The sequence below is a fragment of the Maylandia zebra genome, linkage group LG14, assembly GCF_041146795.1.
Source record: "Maylandia zebra isolate NMK-2024a linkage group LG14, Mzebra_GT3a, whole genome shotgun sequence".
Classification (NCBI taxonomy): domain Eukaryota; kingdom Metazoa; phylum Chordata; class Actinopteri; order Cichliformes; family Cichlidae; genus Maylandia; species Maylandia zebra.
The window spans coordinates 19,302,180-19,321,618 of NC_135180.1; the positions used below are offsets into that span (position 1 = coordinate 19,302,180).

The following is a 19,439-nucleotide window of genomic DNA, read 5'->3' on the forward strand; positions in this document are numbered from 1 at the left end:
CAAAATCCTCATTGTTTGTTGAGCAGGATCTACTTTTGTTTTTTCTCAGTCAGATAGAGTGAAAGAGAGAGAGAGCGAGAGAACATCTTTGGAGCAGGTTTTTGATGTGTGCATGCATTTGAAAAAGTATGAACGTACTATGGATGTATTATTCATGCGGCGTGATTGTGAATGGTGTTCACATGTCCCCCCAGTCCAGTGTGTTCTCGAAGCTTCTCTGTGAGGAAAGGCTGAAAAAAGCAGGCGACGAGAGTGAAAGAAAGGGAGGAGGAGAGGTGGTGATGGAATACATGTGAGGAAAGTGGAGACAGGGGGTAGAGTGGCGGAAGGGGCGGGGACGGAGGAAGTGAACGTGTAAACCAAGTGAGGAGATAGAGGGAGAGACTGAAAAATAGAGGCACAGACGGACAGAGAAGGACAAATATAGAGAGAATGGGAGCATGGTGGGGGTAAAGGAGGGAGAGAAATTGAGGGAAACAGAGTGGGAGAGACAGAGGGAGTAGGCAGAGGAGAGGAGGCGGGAGGGAAGGGATACTGCATTTTAGTGATGGCACAGACTGAGGCTGCAGCAGCAGACAGAGAACGATGAGAGAGGTAGAAATTAAAAAAGAGCAGCAGTGCATTGTCAGGGAGAGTACGGCAGGATTCCAACGCAGGTAAAATATCAAACTATAAATGAATGAAATATTGACAAAGCTAATTTAAATACTACTATACTGATAGTTTTGACTAACAGAGACTTGGAGAGGCCTTTTCCTCTGTGACAGCAGTTAACCTGCCGAACCATTCATCCTTTAAATCCATGCATGTACCCATCTTCATCTTCCTCTGTTCACCGTCTTACCCTTCATCCATCCTTGTGCCTCTGTCTTCACACCTTTTCTTGCTAACCATCTTTCCATTCCACCCACTCACCCACCCATAAGCTTTTCTGCCCCCTTTTCTGAGAACATCTCAGTGTGTTCTTAGAGTGTAAAAGACAGTGGTATTTACAGTAAACATGCTTCTGTCCTTTCTTCTCCTCTTTTCAGACTGTCACAAAAACATATTTGGAGAGCCAGCTGTGAGGGTTAAAGAGAGGAAAAATGGACCAAACTTGCTACAGGGACTGCGGCGAGTGAAAAAGGCATTTCACCAGTGGGAAGAGGAGAAACTAAGCCTTCTGTAATCAAATGAGTAAGACTACTAGCAACAGCAAAAACACAGACAGGATCAAGCATTTAAAAGCAGACTCCTGCCTCTGTTGGGAAAAAGTATGACTGGCTCCTTTTTGTCTTTCTGTTTGACTGTCTATCCACAGTCTGTCCTTCTGTCTGTGTCAGCAGGATGAAAAGGCATCATTTCAGCGCCTAGGACCTAAAAAAATGCTGAACAAATCCTGATGGTTGTTAGAGAAGCGAGGCACTAAAAAAAAAAGAACATTTGCAAGCTTCTGGAAGGAAAAGGGAGGAGAGAGCGGTATGACTCAGAGCACAGCAGCTCAAATGCCGCGTTTTCTGCATGCAAGAGGAGAGGTGGAGGGAGATAGAGGAACAATGAGGAAGATATAAAGCGGGGGGGGGGGGGAAAAATCAGAGAGGACTTGACCAGAATTGAGCTGTCATTAGACAGAAGAAGGACAGGATGAGGACAGAAGTAACCACGCAGGCAGGCAGGCAGTGAGTGATATATAGGCCACGTGAATCAGGTTGCAAGAGGGAGAGGAAGGCAAGAAGAGGGTGAATATAGAAAGTGGAAGGTTTAATTTGACTGAAGCCAGTTGAGGGAAGGTTGAGTGAAGGTTTGCTGCAGGGTTAGTGGATGGAGAACTGCAAAAAAGGACAGTAGGAGGGGATTAATGAAAGATTGTTTGAGCTCCTTGCGGGCAAGAAAGTCCTGCGTGGCTGTGTTTTACCTCCAGGAGAGAACCTGGCAGAGGTTTGGATATGGAGCAAGTTTCATGAGGGTTAAATAGAAGAAGGCAATGATGGAGGGTAGAAAGGTTAGAGCAATATTGGAAATACAATAAAGCACAGAAGGACAGAAAGACGGAGCTGAAGAGAAAACACTGCAGACCAGAGAACATGAGATCCAGCGCACAGTGATGGGGACATGGAAACTTTAACTGTGACAGCAGCACAGCAAGAGATTGCTGTTAAATATTGATGCCGATAGGCCACTCTGGCAAGAACATGCTACTTGCTCCACAGAGGGGAAAACAGAAGAGATGCAACTGATTTCTTTCTCTCTGAGGAGTTTTTACACCAGAATAGTCAAGCTGAGCGATATGAAGCAGAGATGTTGGCACAAAATAACATAAGACATGCAAAATAGCCAGGAGTTGGCTTCCTGGAGGTTTTTTGGGCAGCTGTCCAACTTCTTTGGATTGACTGCAATGACTTTCTAGAGAAAGGAGGACCTTTAGGAAGAGGACCGATATTTGAGCGATCTCATGGGGACCACAACATTTTCTTCTTTTCTACAAGAAGAACACTGATTTACATTTTGGATTGAAATGCTTCACCTGCTTCTACAGCGCCAGTCCTGCCAGATGAGTTAAGCCAACACTGCTGAAGCATAAATGATTTTCTTGTGTGTTTCCTGCAAGGATTAGATTTGAGTATTTGACCAATAGAAGACTGCTTGAGGAAATATGCGAGGAAATTCTTGGACTGAATAAAGTCCCACTGCCTCTTGATCTCTAAACATTCAGTAACTGCCATTTCTCCAACCTGAATTTCTGATTCCTCAAAACATCAAAAAACAGCAACACAATGCCACAATCTCCATCCAGCTGCAAATAGTCCAGCTGTGTGTTTATGTGAGGCTGCGCAGGGGGTGTGTAAGGACTGTGGATGTGCTCAGCTGTGTTTGTGGATATGCTTGTGTGTGTGTAGTGGTGTGTGTGTGTGTGTTTGCGCTGAGCTTCGAACCCAGCTGTGTCGAAGTGTATTCTCAAAGAGTTACCCAGAACTGCTTGTGTGTGTGTGTCGCCTGGATTCTTGGCACCAGCGACAGCGCTGGACCTGAACAGCAGTGGAAAGAGGGGGGACAGGGAGGGGAGGGAGGAGGAGAAGAAGAAGGAGGCGAGAGAAACCAGCAGGACGGTGGAGAAGAAAAAACTGACAGCATGCTCGGATAAAGAGAAGAAAGAAAGGAGTCTTCGACTGCCCCCCTGGTGCAATGTATGGTGAGTACAAATATCTGCAAAAGCATGTAATGGTACACAAAAATCACTGCTTGGCATGAACGGTGGAGCCATCGTTTTGGTATATGTTCAGTACGTGAGAAAAAACAAAAGATGGCATCACATTTTTTTCCAATAACTTAAAAAAGGGGCATTTTTAGAATTGTCTAATAGGCTGCAATTCTTTGCTGGCATGCTGCATGTTGTCAGCTGTATGCTACCATGTATGAAAAAATTAAACTGGAAAAAAGTCCATTAAGAAATGGTGAAAAAAAGTAGTGGTCCCCTACTTTCTTTTGTGCACCTGACACTGACGACGCAGCTTTCTTCTTTGAAAAAACTGTGGATAAGCATGTCCAAGGGGACTTGTGTTTACAAGTGTCATGTGCACATGGTGGCAGTTTGTTTGGCACGTAGAAAGTGAGCAGAAAAGTCATCTGAAAAGCATGTGGCATATATGTTGAAGTAAATTGGTACATTGTATCTCTAAGTGCTTACACTGCTAGACCACTGCCATGCCAAAAGCATTTCAGATTACGCTTATGCTCAACAATTTTTGCTAAAAATTCTCACAGTAATTAATAAGATTCACAGAAAATGCCAAGTTTCATGCTTGACCAGAGTTTGGGAACCCCAAATTTCTACTTATATGATATGCTTTCACAGCATCTTTGGACATGTGTGGCTGTGTGTCTCTGTGTATCACCTTTTTAAAGATCATATTCCCCACAGGAGCTTGGTCAAGGTGAAAGGTGAAAGGTCAGAGATCAGGGTTATTAAATTAAATTCATTTAATTTAATGCAGGTCATGTGATCTGACACAGTCCATATGATATGGAAGCCGAGGGGGTGACATTATGCATCCATCCACTGATTCACACAGTTTAATGTAGGTCACATGATAGCAGTGCCCAGAGGGTCACATGACATCCAGCCTGGGATTTGAATAAAAAGTGACTCATCATCATTTTTAACCACACAATATTATTTTGTATTAATGGAGAATTAAAGACTTTCAGTCTAGGAAATATCTTCTAGCTCTCCTAACAATTAACAACAATTCAGGCAAAACATAGAAACAATTCCCCTGAGCACAGTACAAAAATGTTAACGTGCCTAACATAAAGTGAGAAAGCACTTTCTATATAGGTACATGCCAAAAGAAGAAAAAAAAATCAATAAACATCAGAGCAAGTTTGGACCTGAGGACTAACCTGCACTGAGTAAAATAAGTTGTATGTATGGTGTGATTTGCTTGGGACCAACTAAATGTTCCATGTTGGTATTAGAGATGATATTAAAATGTCCACTAATATTTGACATGCTGCAAAGATCACTTTGTTGTTTCTGAGAAGAAGCTAAATATTTATAGCATTAGCATTATGCTTTGATTATTTTACATTTTATTAAAAAAATTTTTAAATCAAGTATAAAATGCAATGTTGTTCGACCAGAACCAACAAGCTGAGTTGAGTTGTTGAGCAGTTAACTCAGCGAGTTCTTGTTATCCCCGTGTTTCTCCGACACTTTCTCACTCACACAGATGCACTCCATCTCTTCCCTTTCTGTCACAAACACATATACACAGTCACTCTGTCGTGAAGTAGGCACCCTCTTTGCTTCTTCTTTCCACACAAGCACACATACACACATCATTAACAACACACATGCACCAGCGTGGAGAAGGAAGGACTGTTGCTGAGGAGAAGTGACAGTTGCTTGATGGCCGCTGGCCTTATATTCCAGCAGTGCTGGCCAGCCAAGCCCGTAATGAGGCTGTGTCATAAAGATCTGGCTCCCACACCATCACCATGATGTAATGCAAATCAGCTCTGTGTGTGTGTGTGTGTGTGTGTGTGTGTGTGTGTGTGTGTGTGTGTGTGTGTGTGTGTGTGTGTGTGTGTGTGAAAGAGAGAGAGAGAGAGAGGACAATGGTAAAATTACTCTATTTGACTACATTACTATATATGCTACATTCTCCACAGCACACGGTGCCCATACATGTTTCCTTTGTGCATGTGCGTGACAGTGATCTAAGACTAAACAGAGTCTCTGTTCAGTGTGGCAAGTACAAAAACTGTAAGATTAATGACTGAGACTTTCTGTGAAGTCAATAATTCTACCAGTCAATGACACCAATCAATACTTGCAATTCCTTCCTTCCTGTGACCACTACTGGCTATACAGCCAACACATACAGCACAGTTCACCACAGGATAACTTAAATCTGCTATTGTAGTTGACATTATTATTATTTTATTTGCTTAACAGTGACCTCACTGTGTACAAATAGCTAGATTAGGAATCAAGAGGTCAGATTTTCTGTTAATGAGAAGTCAGCGTTGATGAGTTACACACAGAGAGACTAGGTTTTAGTTACCATAGTTTCTGTTGGCATAAATAAGCTTTATTTATTCATATATATCCATCCAGTTTTTATTTATCCAATGTTATTTATACAGCACCAAATCACAACAACAGTCACCTCACGGCGCTTTATATTGCAGGGCTCTACAATAATACATACAGAGAAAAACCCAACAATCATATGAACCCATATGAGCAAGCTCTTTGGTGACAGTGGGAAGGAAAAACTCCCTTTTAACAGGAAGAAACCTCCGGCCGGCAGAACCAGGGTCAGGGAGGGGCAGCCAGCCGCCTGCTGCTGAGGTGAGAGAAGGAAGATAGGATAAAAGACATGCTGTGGAAGAGAGACAGAGATTAATATATATATATATATATATATATATATATATATATATATATATATATATATATATATATATATATATATATATATATATATATATATATATATATATATATATATATTTACATTTTTGATTGTATTATTATGAGACAATTATTTTTATTATCATCAGTATGAGATGTGTAATAAATCACATTTATTTGGAAGTATAAAAGACAAGGGGAAGAAGATAAAAAAAAGTTGTACTGCTGGTTTTAGCCTTCCAGTACCTCCGAGTGAATAACTAGTAATAAATGGAAGCCGACTACAGGAGTATTGTGGCTCAGCAGGAAGCACGCAGATATTTTTTTATGCCTTAGTCTTCATTTTGAGGTCATCTGGATTAAAAAAAAGTTAATATTATTGTTTCCTATTTTCAAATTATTAGTCACATAATAAGTCACTGAAGGGTCTTTGTTCAATGTTAAACAATACCACCATGATCCAGATCATCCATGGATAGTACTATCTTGTGACATACTGCTGAACAGTGTCAGTATGCAGACTACTAACTAATGCCAAACTAACAATCAATTATTTTTATTTATAAAATTCCAAAACAATCCTATCACATACATTTATCTCCATTTCCTTTAGCTCTTCTTTTGTACCCCTACAATCCTTTTTAGTATCAGGTCCTCTAATCGCTTACTTACTGGTTTCAATTGTGACATATTTATTTGTAATGCTGTTGCTCTTATTAGAACGTTAGGATTACCTGACTGGTATTGATGGTTTGGATGCTAACAGATGAAGCACAGAGGTGGAGCCTTCTGGCAGGACTGTCTCTAATTATGTCTGCATCTCTACAATGTGTCTGTCATTTTAAACATTCAAGAAATATTTCCAAGGTAGAGTTTTACCAATATTGCTTAGTTCATTAGTACTGATGCATAGCAGGCTATTTGGAGCACACACTATTCAAAAATATAGAGAACCACTGCCAGCAGAAGCAGCATTTTTTTGTATATGACTAGAGGCAATAGATACTTTTATCAGTGCCTCCACAAATCTGTTATCTATTATGCATTACTACAGCAATAAGTGTATGGCTACATGGACATAACTCTGCAGCAGCGAGTCTTGTTTACTGTTCTCAGGCTGATCTTCAATCAATAATTCTACTGGCATAAATATTTAATGTATATTGTATATTGATAATAATACAAAACCTACTTGAGTTATTTTTTAGCTTGTTGAGATCATTACACAGCTTCAAAGGAAGCGCACCATACAAGAAAATAAAACCTGCTGCTGATATTGATGCAAAATGAAATTAGTTACTTCTACTGATACGATATCATTCTAATGTAAAGCATTCATCCCACAAGCCTCAGTTTCATCTCAGGATGTTTCCATGAGATTGCTTTGGTAGCAAATTGCTATGTGACCTCAGATTCCGACTCCCATATGCACACTGCGCTGTAGATGGACCATCTGTAGGGAATTTATATAACTTCCTATATAAATTAATCTGACAGCGATATAAGCAGAGGAGCTATCTGCACCAATTATGATGAATTTTATGCATGAGTTTTACGGGGCAGACTGCTTTGCATTGCTCAGTCAGCGGGGGAGCCGATGGTGAATTCCCCAGTGTTACTGCACTTTACACTGCCCTGATTGTTAGGTTCAAAACAAGTTCGGGATAATCGCTATTTGTGAAATATTAGCAATAATTTACAGATCAGATTCAAATTGTGATTGTTTTTAAAAGACTTTAATCACATGCTTTTCTAAAATATTACTTCTCAATTACGCCTCAAAAAAGCTGAACAGTCATAATTAGGGACATACACGCTTTTATTTTTCGTTTTTCAGGAGGATTCCAGTATTATACTGATTTATGCTTGCCTATACTGCAGGAATACTTTTTTTAACAAGGCCATTTCATTAGAATAGGCAAATTAACTGCTCTAGCCGTGGTAAAAGGATAAAATAGTAGAGTACGATAGTCCAGTGCAAAAACACATTAGGATATTTCAGTGCTTTATGGTACAAATATATTATAATATTCAAAAGGCTAAGAACTAAATAGGATATTTTATTGCAGCTCCTTCTCTTTTGTTCTTGAAATAGCAGTGAGTTATAGAGGTTTAAATGACTAAAATATACAGCATGTATTTAAATATTAATTCAAATCGAGTAAATGCTTGAGCTGCTTCAGTTAGTTCTAATGTGGGTTCTTAAAAGGAGAAATGAAGGAAGCAAGAGGGAGAATATAAAATCCTGAAATAGATTTGAAACTACCCAGCCTGTGTGAACGATACAGCATATTACATGTACAGTATACTAGTGTATACACTGTGTATATATATCAGTCAAAAGTTTTAGAACACCCCAATGTTCCCAGTTTTTAATTGAAAATTATGCAGTTTATCTCATTGCACTCTGAAATGAAAGCATAGTACAAATAAGAAAGCAGAGTTTAAAAAGAAATTATGGAATCAATTTATAGATCAAAATGTAATCTAAACTTTTGACTCTTCAAAGTTCCACCTTTGGCAGCTGAACACACCCGTGTCATTCTTTCTATAATAGAACTCAAATATTCTTCAGAAAGTTCTTCCCATATCTGTTGCTGAAGCTCCCATAAATGTGCGGCATTGTAGATTGCCTTGCTTTCAATCTTCTGTCCAGTTCATCCCAAACCAGCTTGATGGGGTTTAAGTCTGGAGGCTGTGCTGGCGACTCCATGTTTTCAAGCTTACCATCTTGTTCTTTTTTCCTGAGGTAGTTCTGGCATACCTTGGACTTATGTTTGGGGTCATTATCTTGCTGTAGGATGAACCCCTGGCCAACTAGGTGCATACCAGAGAGTATTGCATGGCGCTGCAGAATGCTTGGTTCAGGGCGCCTCTCACTATGTACAAGTCACCGACCCTGGATCCAGCAAAACAGCCCCAGACCGTCAACAAACGTCCTCCTCCATGTTTGACAGTTGATGGCGCAAACTGTGGAACCCTCCTTCCGCCTTCTCAACGACACACAAAGATTCTGAGTGATGAACTGAAGATTTCAAATTTTGATTCATCAGCCCATAATACCTTCTTCCAGTGTTCAGTAATCCAGTGTCAATGTTTTATGGCCTAGGCAAGTCTCCTTCTCTTATTCTCACGTCTAAGCAATGGCTTTCTTGCTGCAACTCGTACCGTCAAACCTGCAGCTCGAGGTCTTCTCACTTAACACTGAGACTTTCTTACTACGACCACTATTATGCTTGAAGCTGTTGTCCTGTGAGCCACCTAGCTGCTGTTAACTTTCAGAAACGTATCCTCTGATTCAGTTGTGCCTTTGGGTCTGCTTTTGGGTCGGACCTCTTCTTGTCAGCGTTTGCCTTTTGATGGTGAAGGAAACTGTACTCACTGACACCTTGACTTTCTTTGCAATTTCTCTGTAAGAAAGACCAACATTTGTGTTATGGTGTCTCTTCCATTGTGAATTGCCTTTTTCTTGTCATTTTTGTAGTAACACACTACGTTCTGCAGTACAATACCCTCAAATCATGAGTGTTAGAGAATCGACACCCACCCACCAATTCACTGTTCCTCTTCATTAGCCACAGATACACAAATGCATGCATATTCATGATGTATATGTACATTTATAGCAAGCAAAACAACCATCCAGATCAATGTTTAATTTCATTGCACCTTTTGCAGTGCAATTGAACTTAAATACTGTAGGTAGTAGTAATTTGAGATATGTAACATGGGTTTTAGTAGTATTGTCACTTCTCAGTTGTAGTGATTGCAGGTCCTTACATTGTTGCTATTAAACAAGCAAAGCGAGAACAGCATTTAATCAAAGCATCACAGATCCAACAACCAAAGTACCACATAATACCATTGCTTTTACAATAGCATAATCAAAGACATAATTATCATAATTATACTTCTGATAAAATAAGAAATTAAATCTTCAAAGAACCAGACACAATGCTTGAAAATTCATTTCAGTTCAATTGTGTTTATGCTCATATCCCCAAATCAAAGCAATAGTTATCTCATGGCACTTTATATTGTAAAGTAAAAAGCCTGCACTGTAAGAGAGAAAACCCCAACAGAAAAAGAAAAAAGGAGAGCATAGAGAGACAGGCCAAAACAGAAAGTGTGGGAGAGAGAAGACAAATTTTAATGACATGTAGTAATGGTGCATGAACACATACAGTGGAAAGATGGGAATGGAGAAGACATGTTCAGTGCATCATGGGAAGTCTCCCAGGGCCTGGGTCCACCACAGCATAACTAAGACACATCTCAGGGAAAGTTTTAAGCTTCATTTAAAGGGGAGAGAGGGTTTCTGCTGCCTGAATACTAACTGGGAGTTGCCTGCAGTCTGAGAGCAAAGTGCCCTCTTAGGATAATATGGTACTATGAAGTCTTCAAGAGGTGATGGGACTTCATCTGTGTGTGAGGGGGGGGGAATGCATTGTTGTTGCATTCTAACACTATGCTATAATGATAGGTAACAGGTAGCTTGGTATGTGGCTTCATAACTTTAATGGACTTAGAGCCTGTTGCTCAGATATCTACTGCATGTGGCTGAGATGCACAGCAATCTGGTTTGGGTCTTATTGTTCAAAGAAAAACATTTATGAAAAATATTGTATTAATTGAAAAGTTTCTAGTAGCTATTTGCGAAGGAAAAGCATCAGTCTTCTCTTACTTTAATTTCTGTAAGAGGATCAAATGGAAGAGCCTTTAACAGGTGGCCAACATTTTTTCATCTCCAGCATCCATGACTTAAACTCACAATCAACACCTAACATCAGAAGTGGTGAATAGTTGCAATGTGCTGTAGTTCAAATGTATTCTACTTTCTCACTTTTTCTCCTCTATTTCTATGCTTTATGGCTTCAACTTTTGAGGTGTGCCATGAATCCCCTTTAAGTGGGTTGGAAATAATCATGTTACACTGCTGAATGACTCAACTGCATCAAAAGAGTGTGCTGTTTCTCTAGTTCTATACAGGACATGGACACAAAAACAATCGCACCCTTGGGCAACCGGAACAGCTGTTAGATGTTGAAATGTTTAGCCAGCAGACCACCAAAATGAAAAGATTGAACAACAAGTGTAGAGAGTAGAGAACCGGGGCAGAGAAACTCTTTGAGGATGAATAGCTACTAGTGTTTACTATGTATGTACATGTCTGGACTTACTGATGTTAAAGAGTTCAGAGGGAATATGTACTCTTTCATAACAACACATTATAAAAAAATATTGTTTCTATGGCCAGTTTTTGTCAATACTACTTCCTTCCACTGTAAGGGCGTGGATTATAGAAAAAAACTGGATGAAAGTGGACTTAGTCATGGATGGTTCAGTGTACTGGACAGCCCAACAGTCTTACTCATTTTAGAATATATTCACACACACACACACACGCTTGTGTCGTCGTAATCCTAACCTCCCTTTTTCTGTGTGCTCCCAAACTGTCTCCAAGGACGGCTGATAATTCCCTCATCAGCATCTGACCTTATTCATTTTTAAAGGACACCACTGATCCCTCACAGCTCTAGTGCTTAGCAACAGAGCATACGGAGGAACAAAAGCATGGAAGAAGACATAATGTAATGAATTTTACAGACTGTGGATTTTGAAGAATTTTGACAAAAGATTTAATTGAAATATTGGAACCAGCTAGAAGAAAAGATGCTTATATGAAATTGCTTTAGGAATATTTAAGAAATGACGAGATTGGGGTACATCGATTCAGTGGCAATAAAACATTTGTGAAGCCTTTACAGTTATCAGGATTTCTAAATTTCTGAAGGTGTTTTAGTTTTGGATACCACGAGTGCCATGTCTCGTACAGAGAATAGTATTTTTGCATTACCAAAAATTTATCAGCACATAGCCAATGAACAAATAGCAAATTTCGCACACATGATGACTGTACTGTCCACACTTATTTATATTGTTCACTACAGGACATGGGGTCTACTGTATGTCAAAGCAACATACTTGCTGATTTTTCTCTGAGTGACAGCTGCCTGTTGCTGTTTTGGAGACAGCGCTGGAATCATTCTTTCCATCTCTGTCGCTGGTGTTGAGCTGTTGTGCTAAATATGCGTTTTCTCTCTTGGAGTTGAAGAAGAGCTCCTCACAGAGAGGTCTGAGCCTGGTACTGCACGGGCAGTCTGCAGGCACCGAGTGGAGCTGTGCTCACTCATTTCTACAAATTGTGTAATGTCAATAATGCATGAGTCAGCCAGTAGTATGGGGTACTGTGGTTTGTATTAATGTTACTATTATATATTGACAGAATTATTATAGTTTTGTACTTTCTAATTAGCTTTTTATTTTCATTTTATTTCGACTTTTTGTGTTTTAATTAAGTTTAGTTTCACTTAGTTTCCAAATTAGATTTTCTCACTTCAGTTTAGTTTTCTTTGTTTGAAAATGTTTAGTTTAGTTTTAATTAGTTTCAGCTTTTGTTTTAGTCTTTTAAATTATTGTGGTATGGTATGTAGGCACGATTTAGGAAAATCAGAACTGGTATTACAGTAAGAACACAGCCCTACAAACACATAGTTTGAGCTACATGTATGAAATTTGGCTCACACGTGTATCATGCTGAGGCGAACAAAAAAGTCAGTGGGACCACTGATGCAAACCCAACAGGAAGTCCGCCATTTTGGATTGAAGGTGCCATTTTGGCTCTAATTTTTCCATTTCCAGGCCTCGTACTTTTGCGAACTCCTCCTTGGGATTTGATCGTATAAGCTTCATATTTGGTCAGTGTCAACTACACACCTGGGCCATATTAAATTTTAGAGCTTTTGAGTTTTCAGGATACGGTGTGACCGTGGCGGCACGGCGAATTTTGATCATTCACCATGAAAATCTTATTGCCTCTCATTCTGTTATACATTGTCTGATCTGGACCAAAGAGCCAACATATAATAAGGATCCACCCCTGAAAAAATTTCAACTGCCACATTTGATATCAATGACAGCGCCACCTAGTGGGAACAGGAAATGTCATGTTTTACACTTTGGGGTACAGTATAGTGATGGGTGACGTCTGCAGACTCAAATTTCTCCAGGAAAGCCTTAAGGAGTTGGTCTTGGGTTACATTGAAAAGTGTGAGTTTTCACGAAAGGGTGTGACCCCGAAAGCATGGCGAACTTTGACGTCTTGCCATGAAGAAACAAATTAGTATAACTCAAAGAAAACCAGTCTGATCAGTATCAGACTTTACAGGCATGATGTCAGACCTGCCCTGAATAGATTGATATGCCCATTGTTAGGAATATGCAGAGCGCCACCTAGTGGGAACAGGAAATGTCATGTCTTTCACTTTGATAAACTGATTTTCACAGGTTCATCAGGTCCACCTCAAAAGTGGTAAATATTAACATTAGTCCCTCATGATGCTTCAGTAAGAAAATTGTGAGTTTAAACTGAACGGCGCACCCTGGTGGCAAGGCGGTTCACCATGAAAGATGAAGTGGCTTTTGAGGGGCTTGGAAAGTGCAAAAACTCTTGGAGTTTGGCCCACACCTCCAGTGTGATAAAGGCTTTGTTGTTATATTTTCATGGAATATTGTGAAATGGCTCCACAGCGCCCCCTACAAAATTTCAAAACATCAGCCCCTGCTGTGTTTCATCCATGAGGTTGAAACCTGGTAAGCTTATGGAAGATATCAAGATGTACAAAAAAGTCTTTTCAAGCAATATCCTAAATCCAACAGGAAGTCAGCCATTTTAAAATTAATGTGTAATTTTGGCAACATTTTCCCCTCTTTTCAGGCCTCATACTTTGACAAACTCCTCCTCATGATTTCATCAAAATGACGTGATCTCTGGTGCATGGAGTCTATAGACCTTTGTGATAATGAATTGTAAAGCTTTTAATGTTTGGCGAAACGGGGTGGTCATGGTGCCACATGGAGGTTCACTCACTAGCCAGAAAGTAGCAATCTGCTGTCACTCAAAAGCACAATGTCCAATCTCTCCCAAACGTGGCAGCCATGAGTCGAGAGTCGAGCTCGTAAATGTTCGATATGCCATTTGTCAGTCATGGTTAGAACGCCACCTAATGGGACGACTATAATCATCATCGAACGAGATGAAATTTTAGCTTGTGGTTCTACACATGATTTCCATCAATGTGACATCAGATCGGATGTGCTGGGTGTAGGTGTTGGGCGTGGCTGAACGCGCGGTGTGCGAGGGCCCTCTTAATGCTGCTTGCAGCTTTAATTTAATTAGTTTTTCTCTGGTACTTTGAACACTGAAGTGATGAGAATGAGAGATGAATTAGGTGGAGGAGGGAGGAGTAGGGTAAGGATATAAACATGCAAAGACAATGAAGTGGGGTCATGTAAGGGTTGGATACAGCACACACAAGATACACAAGGATACACAAGTTAGCTAGATCAAGCCAGATCAGCTAGAGCTTAACAAACAGCAGGTTGCTTGTAACTGTCCACTACATACATCACACGTAGTGTTTTTTATTTTACCAAATCACTGCATTTTTTGTAAATATTAATATTTTATTGTATTTATTGCTGTGCACGCTTATTATTTCTCTTTCTGTAGGGTTTCTTTGTGTATCTGTAATGTTAGATATAGTCGAAGTTTAATTTTGACATTGAGGTGAGATGCTTGACCCAACTGTTGTGTCTTATTTGTCAAATTTCACCAAGTGTTTAGCAAATGCAAGAAATAGTAAATATCAAAAGAATGCAGGAAAAATGAATGTGTTTGTGTTGTGATGGGGAAAGAGAGGAACAGTTTTCAGCAATTCTGTGTTAGAAGTAATGAACCTGTTTCTTCCTCTTCTCCTTTCAGCTTTGTTGCTGTCTCTTAATTCTTCTTCACTGTGTCTGTTGCTAGGCGTCACGCCCTGTGGGGGTGGGGTTCTGTGATGGTAACAATGGTCCCGGGCAGCCGCTATGTCTGCAGCGCTCACGCAAGAGAGGATGACTCCACGAATGACCGTGAAGAGCGAATCTTAGCAGTGCTGGGAATCATTGGGACCATTCTCAATCTTTTAGTGGTCATATTTGTCTACATCTACACCTCCGTCACCTAAGGCTTTCTGCTGGACTTGAGCATGGAGATGCTGGCACAATACTTTTACCAACACTGCCATCCCTCTCTTTAAGTATTTCTATACTAAGAGGGTTTGATTATTTGACGTAAGCGCTGACTTATGAGGATTGTTGGCAGTTTGATCAGCTGGATTGTAACTATTTTTATCTACACCTGCATCTACACTGTTTACTCCTTAAGACAGCTCTGCTCTGCTAGCTAAAGACTGCCTGCAGTTACAGAGGAGGAGCTTCATGTGGAATTGCCTGGACGTTCCTGTACTGTTCATATTAACTGTGTCATTTCTTTCCCCACAGTGTGTCCATTATGGCAACAGTGATATACTTGTATTTATATTGCTCCATGACTGTGGGCTAACATTTATGGGATGTCTCAGACAGCAGGAGAGGAGGTCATGATTGTCTTCGATTTAATGGTGTTCAAATTTGAAAGCCATGTTCCTTCCACACTTTTGTGCAAACTTAAAAAAAAACCAAAACACTGCCATTTATCTAAAAGGTCACAAAAACAAGACACTTTTGATTCAACCAGAACAAATGAGTTGATAAGAAAGGTATATGCTCCTAAAACTATTACTTGGGACCAAGATTGTTAAACTAATTATTATCATTATCAACAGCGGGATCCTTTAGCCTATCTGCTCCCAACACCCATAAATCTACTTGAACAGAACATCGATACTAACACACAAATAATCCAAGCGTCCAGTGAAATACCACTTTTATTAATTAACAGATTTCTTGAAAAAGTTTTACATGGACCTGACGTGTCCATACCTGAGCACACCAGAAGAAAGATTCCTGGCTGTGCTAGGAGTCATTGGCATTGTCCTTAACCTCCTGCTTCTAGTCTTTGTCTAGATATACACTTCTATCTGATACATCACAGTTTTTCTGTCAGAATACAGTGCTGTTTATCTATGATCACATTCCTCTAACTTACTACAATGATCACATCTTGCATTAAGGAGGTTATTTTATTGCACTTGTCTAAATTGGTAAACTGTGACATGGTTTATATCGCATATGGAGATTGCATCTCATTCTAGTTTGTAATGGAAATACAAAATGTGAAAATATTTGCTCTACAGTTGGTTTTTTATACAGTACTCTTACACATGTGTGAATCACGAGATGTTTACTTAAGCTTATATTGCTGTATTGAAATACTCTTTATAACGCTTTGACCAATATAACTCATTGAAGTGTTTCTGTTCATTCCACACGATTACCGATATTAAAAACACAAAGACATGAAACTGGATGACGTTTTAGCCTTTGCAGAAGCTTTGTACATCAGCAAAGATCCCTCTGTGCATAATTGGGGCCACAAAATGATCGTCTGTGTTGTGTTGCCATGTTTCTGTGATTGGATATGGAAACCAGGCACAGAGCAGCAACACAGAGTGCAAAGCATGAAAAAGAGACAATGTCACACAAATCAAGACTGTGTACTTTTGCAGTGCGACACAAAGGACTACAACAGTGATAAACAAACTGGTGAGAAACAGCATGGCTTGTCAGAAAAAAGAGGACATCAAATCTCTCTACAAAGCTTCACCATCTGTCTTGAAACTCGGAAAGGCACAAAAAACTCCCCGGGATTTGGTTACAACCTGTTCAATGGAGCTGCATGTCATTATGGATATAATTTTAGGTTTAAGAGCTGTGACTGTATTGGAGGAGCAAAGCAAAATGAAGCTGACAAGCAAGCAGGGAGGACTGGCTCGAATCTACACTTTATCCTCATCATTCTTTTCTCCACCAACAAGCTGACACCAGAGAAGACATAGTAACACGTGAGTCCCTGCTGTCATTTCATAGAGCACAGGAACCATTTATTTCCCAAAATGAATGACCAGCGACTCTGAGTGCTCTCTTAACTTTCTGAGATTTCTGTTGGCTTGTGTGGAAAACCTTGATATTTTATAATTTCTGCATATGATTACTTGTTACACTGTGTATGTAAGCTCTTAGGTTTAGTAGCAATTTGACATTGAGTGTTTTGTTTGGTTTGTTGTCAAGTAAATCCAAAAGTCACAATCACTATACAAGAAAATGTTTGGAATGAAACTCAGTGTAGATGGTTCTGTTGACCACAGTCTATTTTTATAAATTGTACAGGGTTCAGACAAGTGTGCCCACAGCCTATACTAAATACTGGATAATAAGTGGCCACCACAGACTAGCTCCAAAACTGAGTTAATCTCCAGGGAGTCCCATGGTAAAATGACCAAATTTACAACAGAAATGACCATGTCTGAATTGTGGGATTTAAAAAACCCTTCTCTTTAAAAAAGTAATTGCATAGGGGTTATTTTTTAAAAATATATAATTTACCTGTTTTAAATTGTATTAAGGCTTAAAGGCTTATTAGTGGCACAGCCACTTCGATTGGCAGGTGTGTGCAGACACTTGCTGCTGTATCCTGTAGCTGTATGCTAAGCTTCACCTCTGCTAGCCACAGAAAAGTACCTCTCAAAGTATATGTGGTGTTGGTGCCTTTTGGAATATTTTTAATGCAACTATCTGACAAATAACATGGCTTATTGAGAAGTTGATTACTAACAGCTGTCAAAGAAATCCACGCTGCAATTTAAGTGAGCGATATTCTAGCATTTTGTTGTACTATGCACTACTTTGCAAGTATCTGTGTATGTGTTATGCACCCATACAGTCTATGGATGCACCTTGCTAACCAAGCTTGCTAGCCTTAGCTGTATTACGCCACCCTCTCATCCAAACATGGTCACTTATGGCCAAGGAAAATGTATGTGTTGGCAACCAGAAAGCTAAAACCAAGGCTTTAAAATGGAACTTCACAAACCAATGAATGATTTCATGGTGGTTACATCAATCTTTCACATGCGGTGAAGAAAATTCATTTAAAGATGCATAAGCAACTCACATGAGAACTCTCTGAACTTCTCACTTGCACATTTACGCTTACACAGATTATGATTAGTATGTCTTTTCTTGCAAACCCCTCACTGCATTTTCCCCTGACCTCAAGTAGCTCATCAAACTCTTTCTGCAACATTATAACTGGAGGCTATAACCTATAACCTGTTTAATTATGTTACTGTTTCTTGCCCTGTTCATTGTGTAATCAATGGAATCAATGGACTACCTATAATAATAAAACCTACATTTTAATAAACTGATTTTTTTTCCTGTCGTTGTTTTTGAACAATTCAAGTTTTATGTCTGGCAAAGAGTATAAAGTATAAACCAAAAAGTCTTCACTTTTGTGCTCACACACCAGCTGCTTTCATATCAGTTTGTGGGTTTATCTCCACCTTTTATAGCACATAAGAACATTTTAGTGCTAGCCTACTTAGATCATTGAGACTTGCACCTTTATTTCCTGTCACATTTAATAATTTAGTTTGTATTTTAAGTGTGAGCTGAGACACAGAATGAGGCAAACCTTTGGTTTGATGGAAATCTGCTGTAACCCACTAAACATTCGACATTGGATAGACGTGCAGAACTTGTCTATATTGGGTCTGTTGGTCCATGACCAATTGTGGACATCTATATGACTTCCAAACTAGGTCCACAATTTGGGTGTCCAACCACGACCCGACTTGGACATCATTATGATGTTCAACATTTGAACTTTGGACTGGCTACATTTTTTTAAACATCATGTGGACATGCTGCGGGAATTTTACATGATTAATAAATATAATATTTTTGTGTTTACAAATATCAACATTGTTGTTATCCAAATGACACATATAAATACAGATTATATATACACTAGCATGATTGATTATGTGTTAGCCTATTGATTTATTCAGTACATGTGGGGGGTTTTCTGTTATTCTACATTTTCCAGATTTCTTTAACTGGTTTATTTATTTCAATTAATCAACATATTTGCTTTCAAGCACATGTATTGTGAAATTTTTAAATAGCATTGGCTGGTGTACTTTGCAAGTATCCTGCTTTATTGTGAAGAGATTTGTAAAAGGAAGTGAATGTGATTGTGATCGGTAGCAGGACTGAGAGAAGTTGCATTATAAAAACAAGATCTATATATGAGTTTGACATTGAAAAAACAACCACATTTGGACCATAAATAGCCTGTACATGGAGGTCCTACGGATGACAGCACTAGATGTTCAGTAGACATCGAAAGAAAGGTCTGGCATTATAAAACAACCCCTTCAGTAGACCAAAATTGTACCTCCAAAATTCACATATAAAAGACGTCACTTCACGCAGTGGGTGGACTGTGGCAAGGAAACTATGCAGAACAATGTGTGAACATAGTAATATGCCAAAATGCCAAAAGCAGCTCATGATTGTTTCCTCGGAGGGCGCTCTCTGCACCGGGGCTGTTATTGACCGTGGCTGCTGGGTCTCTGGGGTCCTCTCAGCCTGGTTGGGGGGCTCCTTTGCCTCCCTCCGGCTGTGTGCCCAGCCCGGAGGCTGCGGTCTGTGA

General features: G+C 39.6%; 1 protein-coding gene and 1 long non-coding RNA gene across 2 annotated transcripts; both read left to right on the top strand.

The window, feature by feature from the left end:
• The first annotated feature begins 268 nt into the window (after nucleotides 1–268).
• Nucleotides 269–1,560, top strand: LOC143422052 (uncharacterized). Its single transcript, XR_013101678.1, has 2 exons — nucleotides 269–656; nucleotides 1,032–1,560. It is a non-coding gene; the product is annotated as an uncharacterized LOC143422052 (long non-coding RNA).
• Nucleotides 1,561–1,966: 406 nt separating this feature from the next.
• On the top strand, nucleotides 1,967–18,150 carry LOC101464092 (uncharacterized). The gene is made up of 3 exons (XM_076892031.1): nucleotides 1,967–1,973; nucleotides 2,905–3,169; nucleotides 14,769–18,150. Exons 1-3 carry the CDS (start codon nucleotides 1,967–1,969, stop codon nucleotides 14,965–14,967), a joined length of 471 nt encoding a protein of 156 aa, XP_076748146.1. The 3' UTR covers nucleotides 14,968–18,150.
• The last annotated feature ends 1,289 nt before the right edge of the window (nucleotides 18,151–19,439 follow it).

Excerpts from the sequence above, each read along its gene's own strand:
- LOC101464092 (XM_076892031.1), top strand. Across the intron at positions 3,170-14,768 it reads CCCCCCTGGTGCAATGTATG|GCGTCACGCCCTGTGGGGGT; the intron begins GTGAGTACAAAT and ends GTCTGTTGCTAG.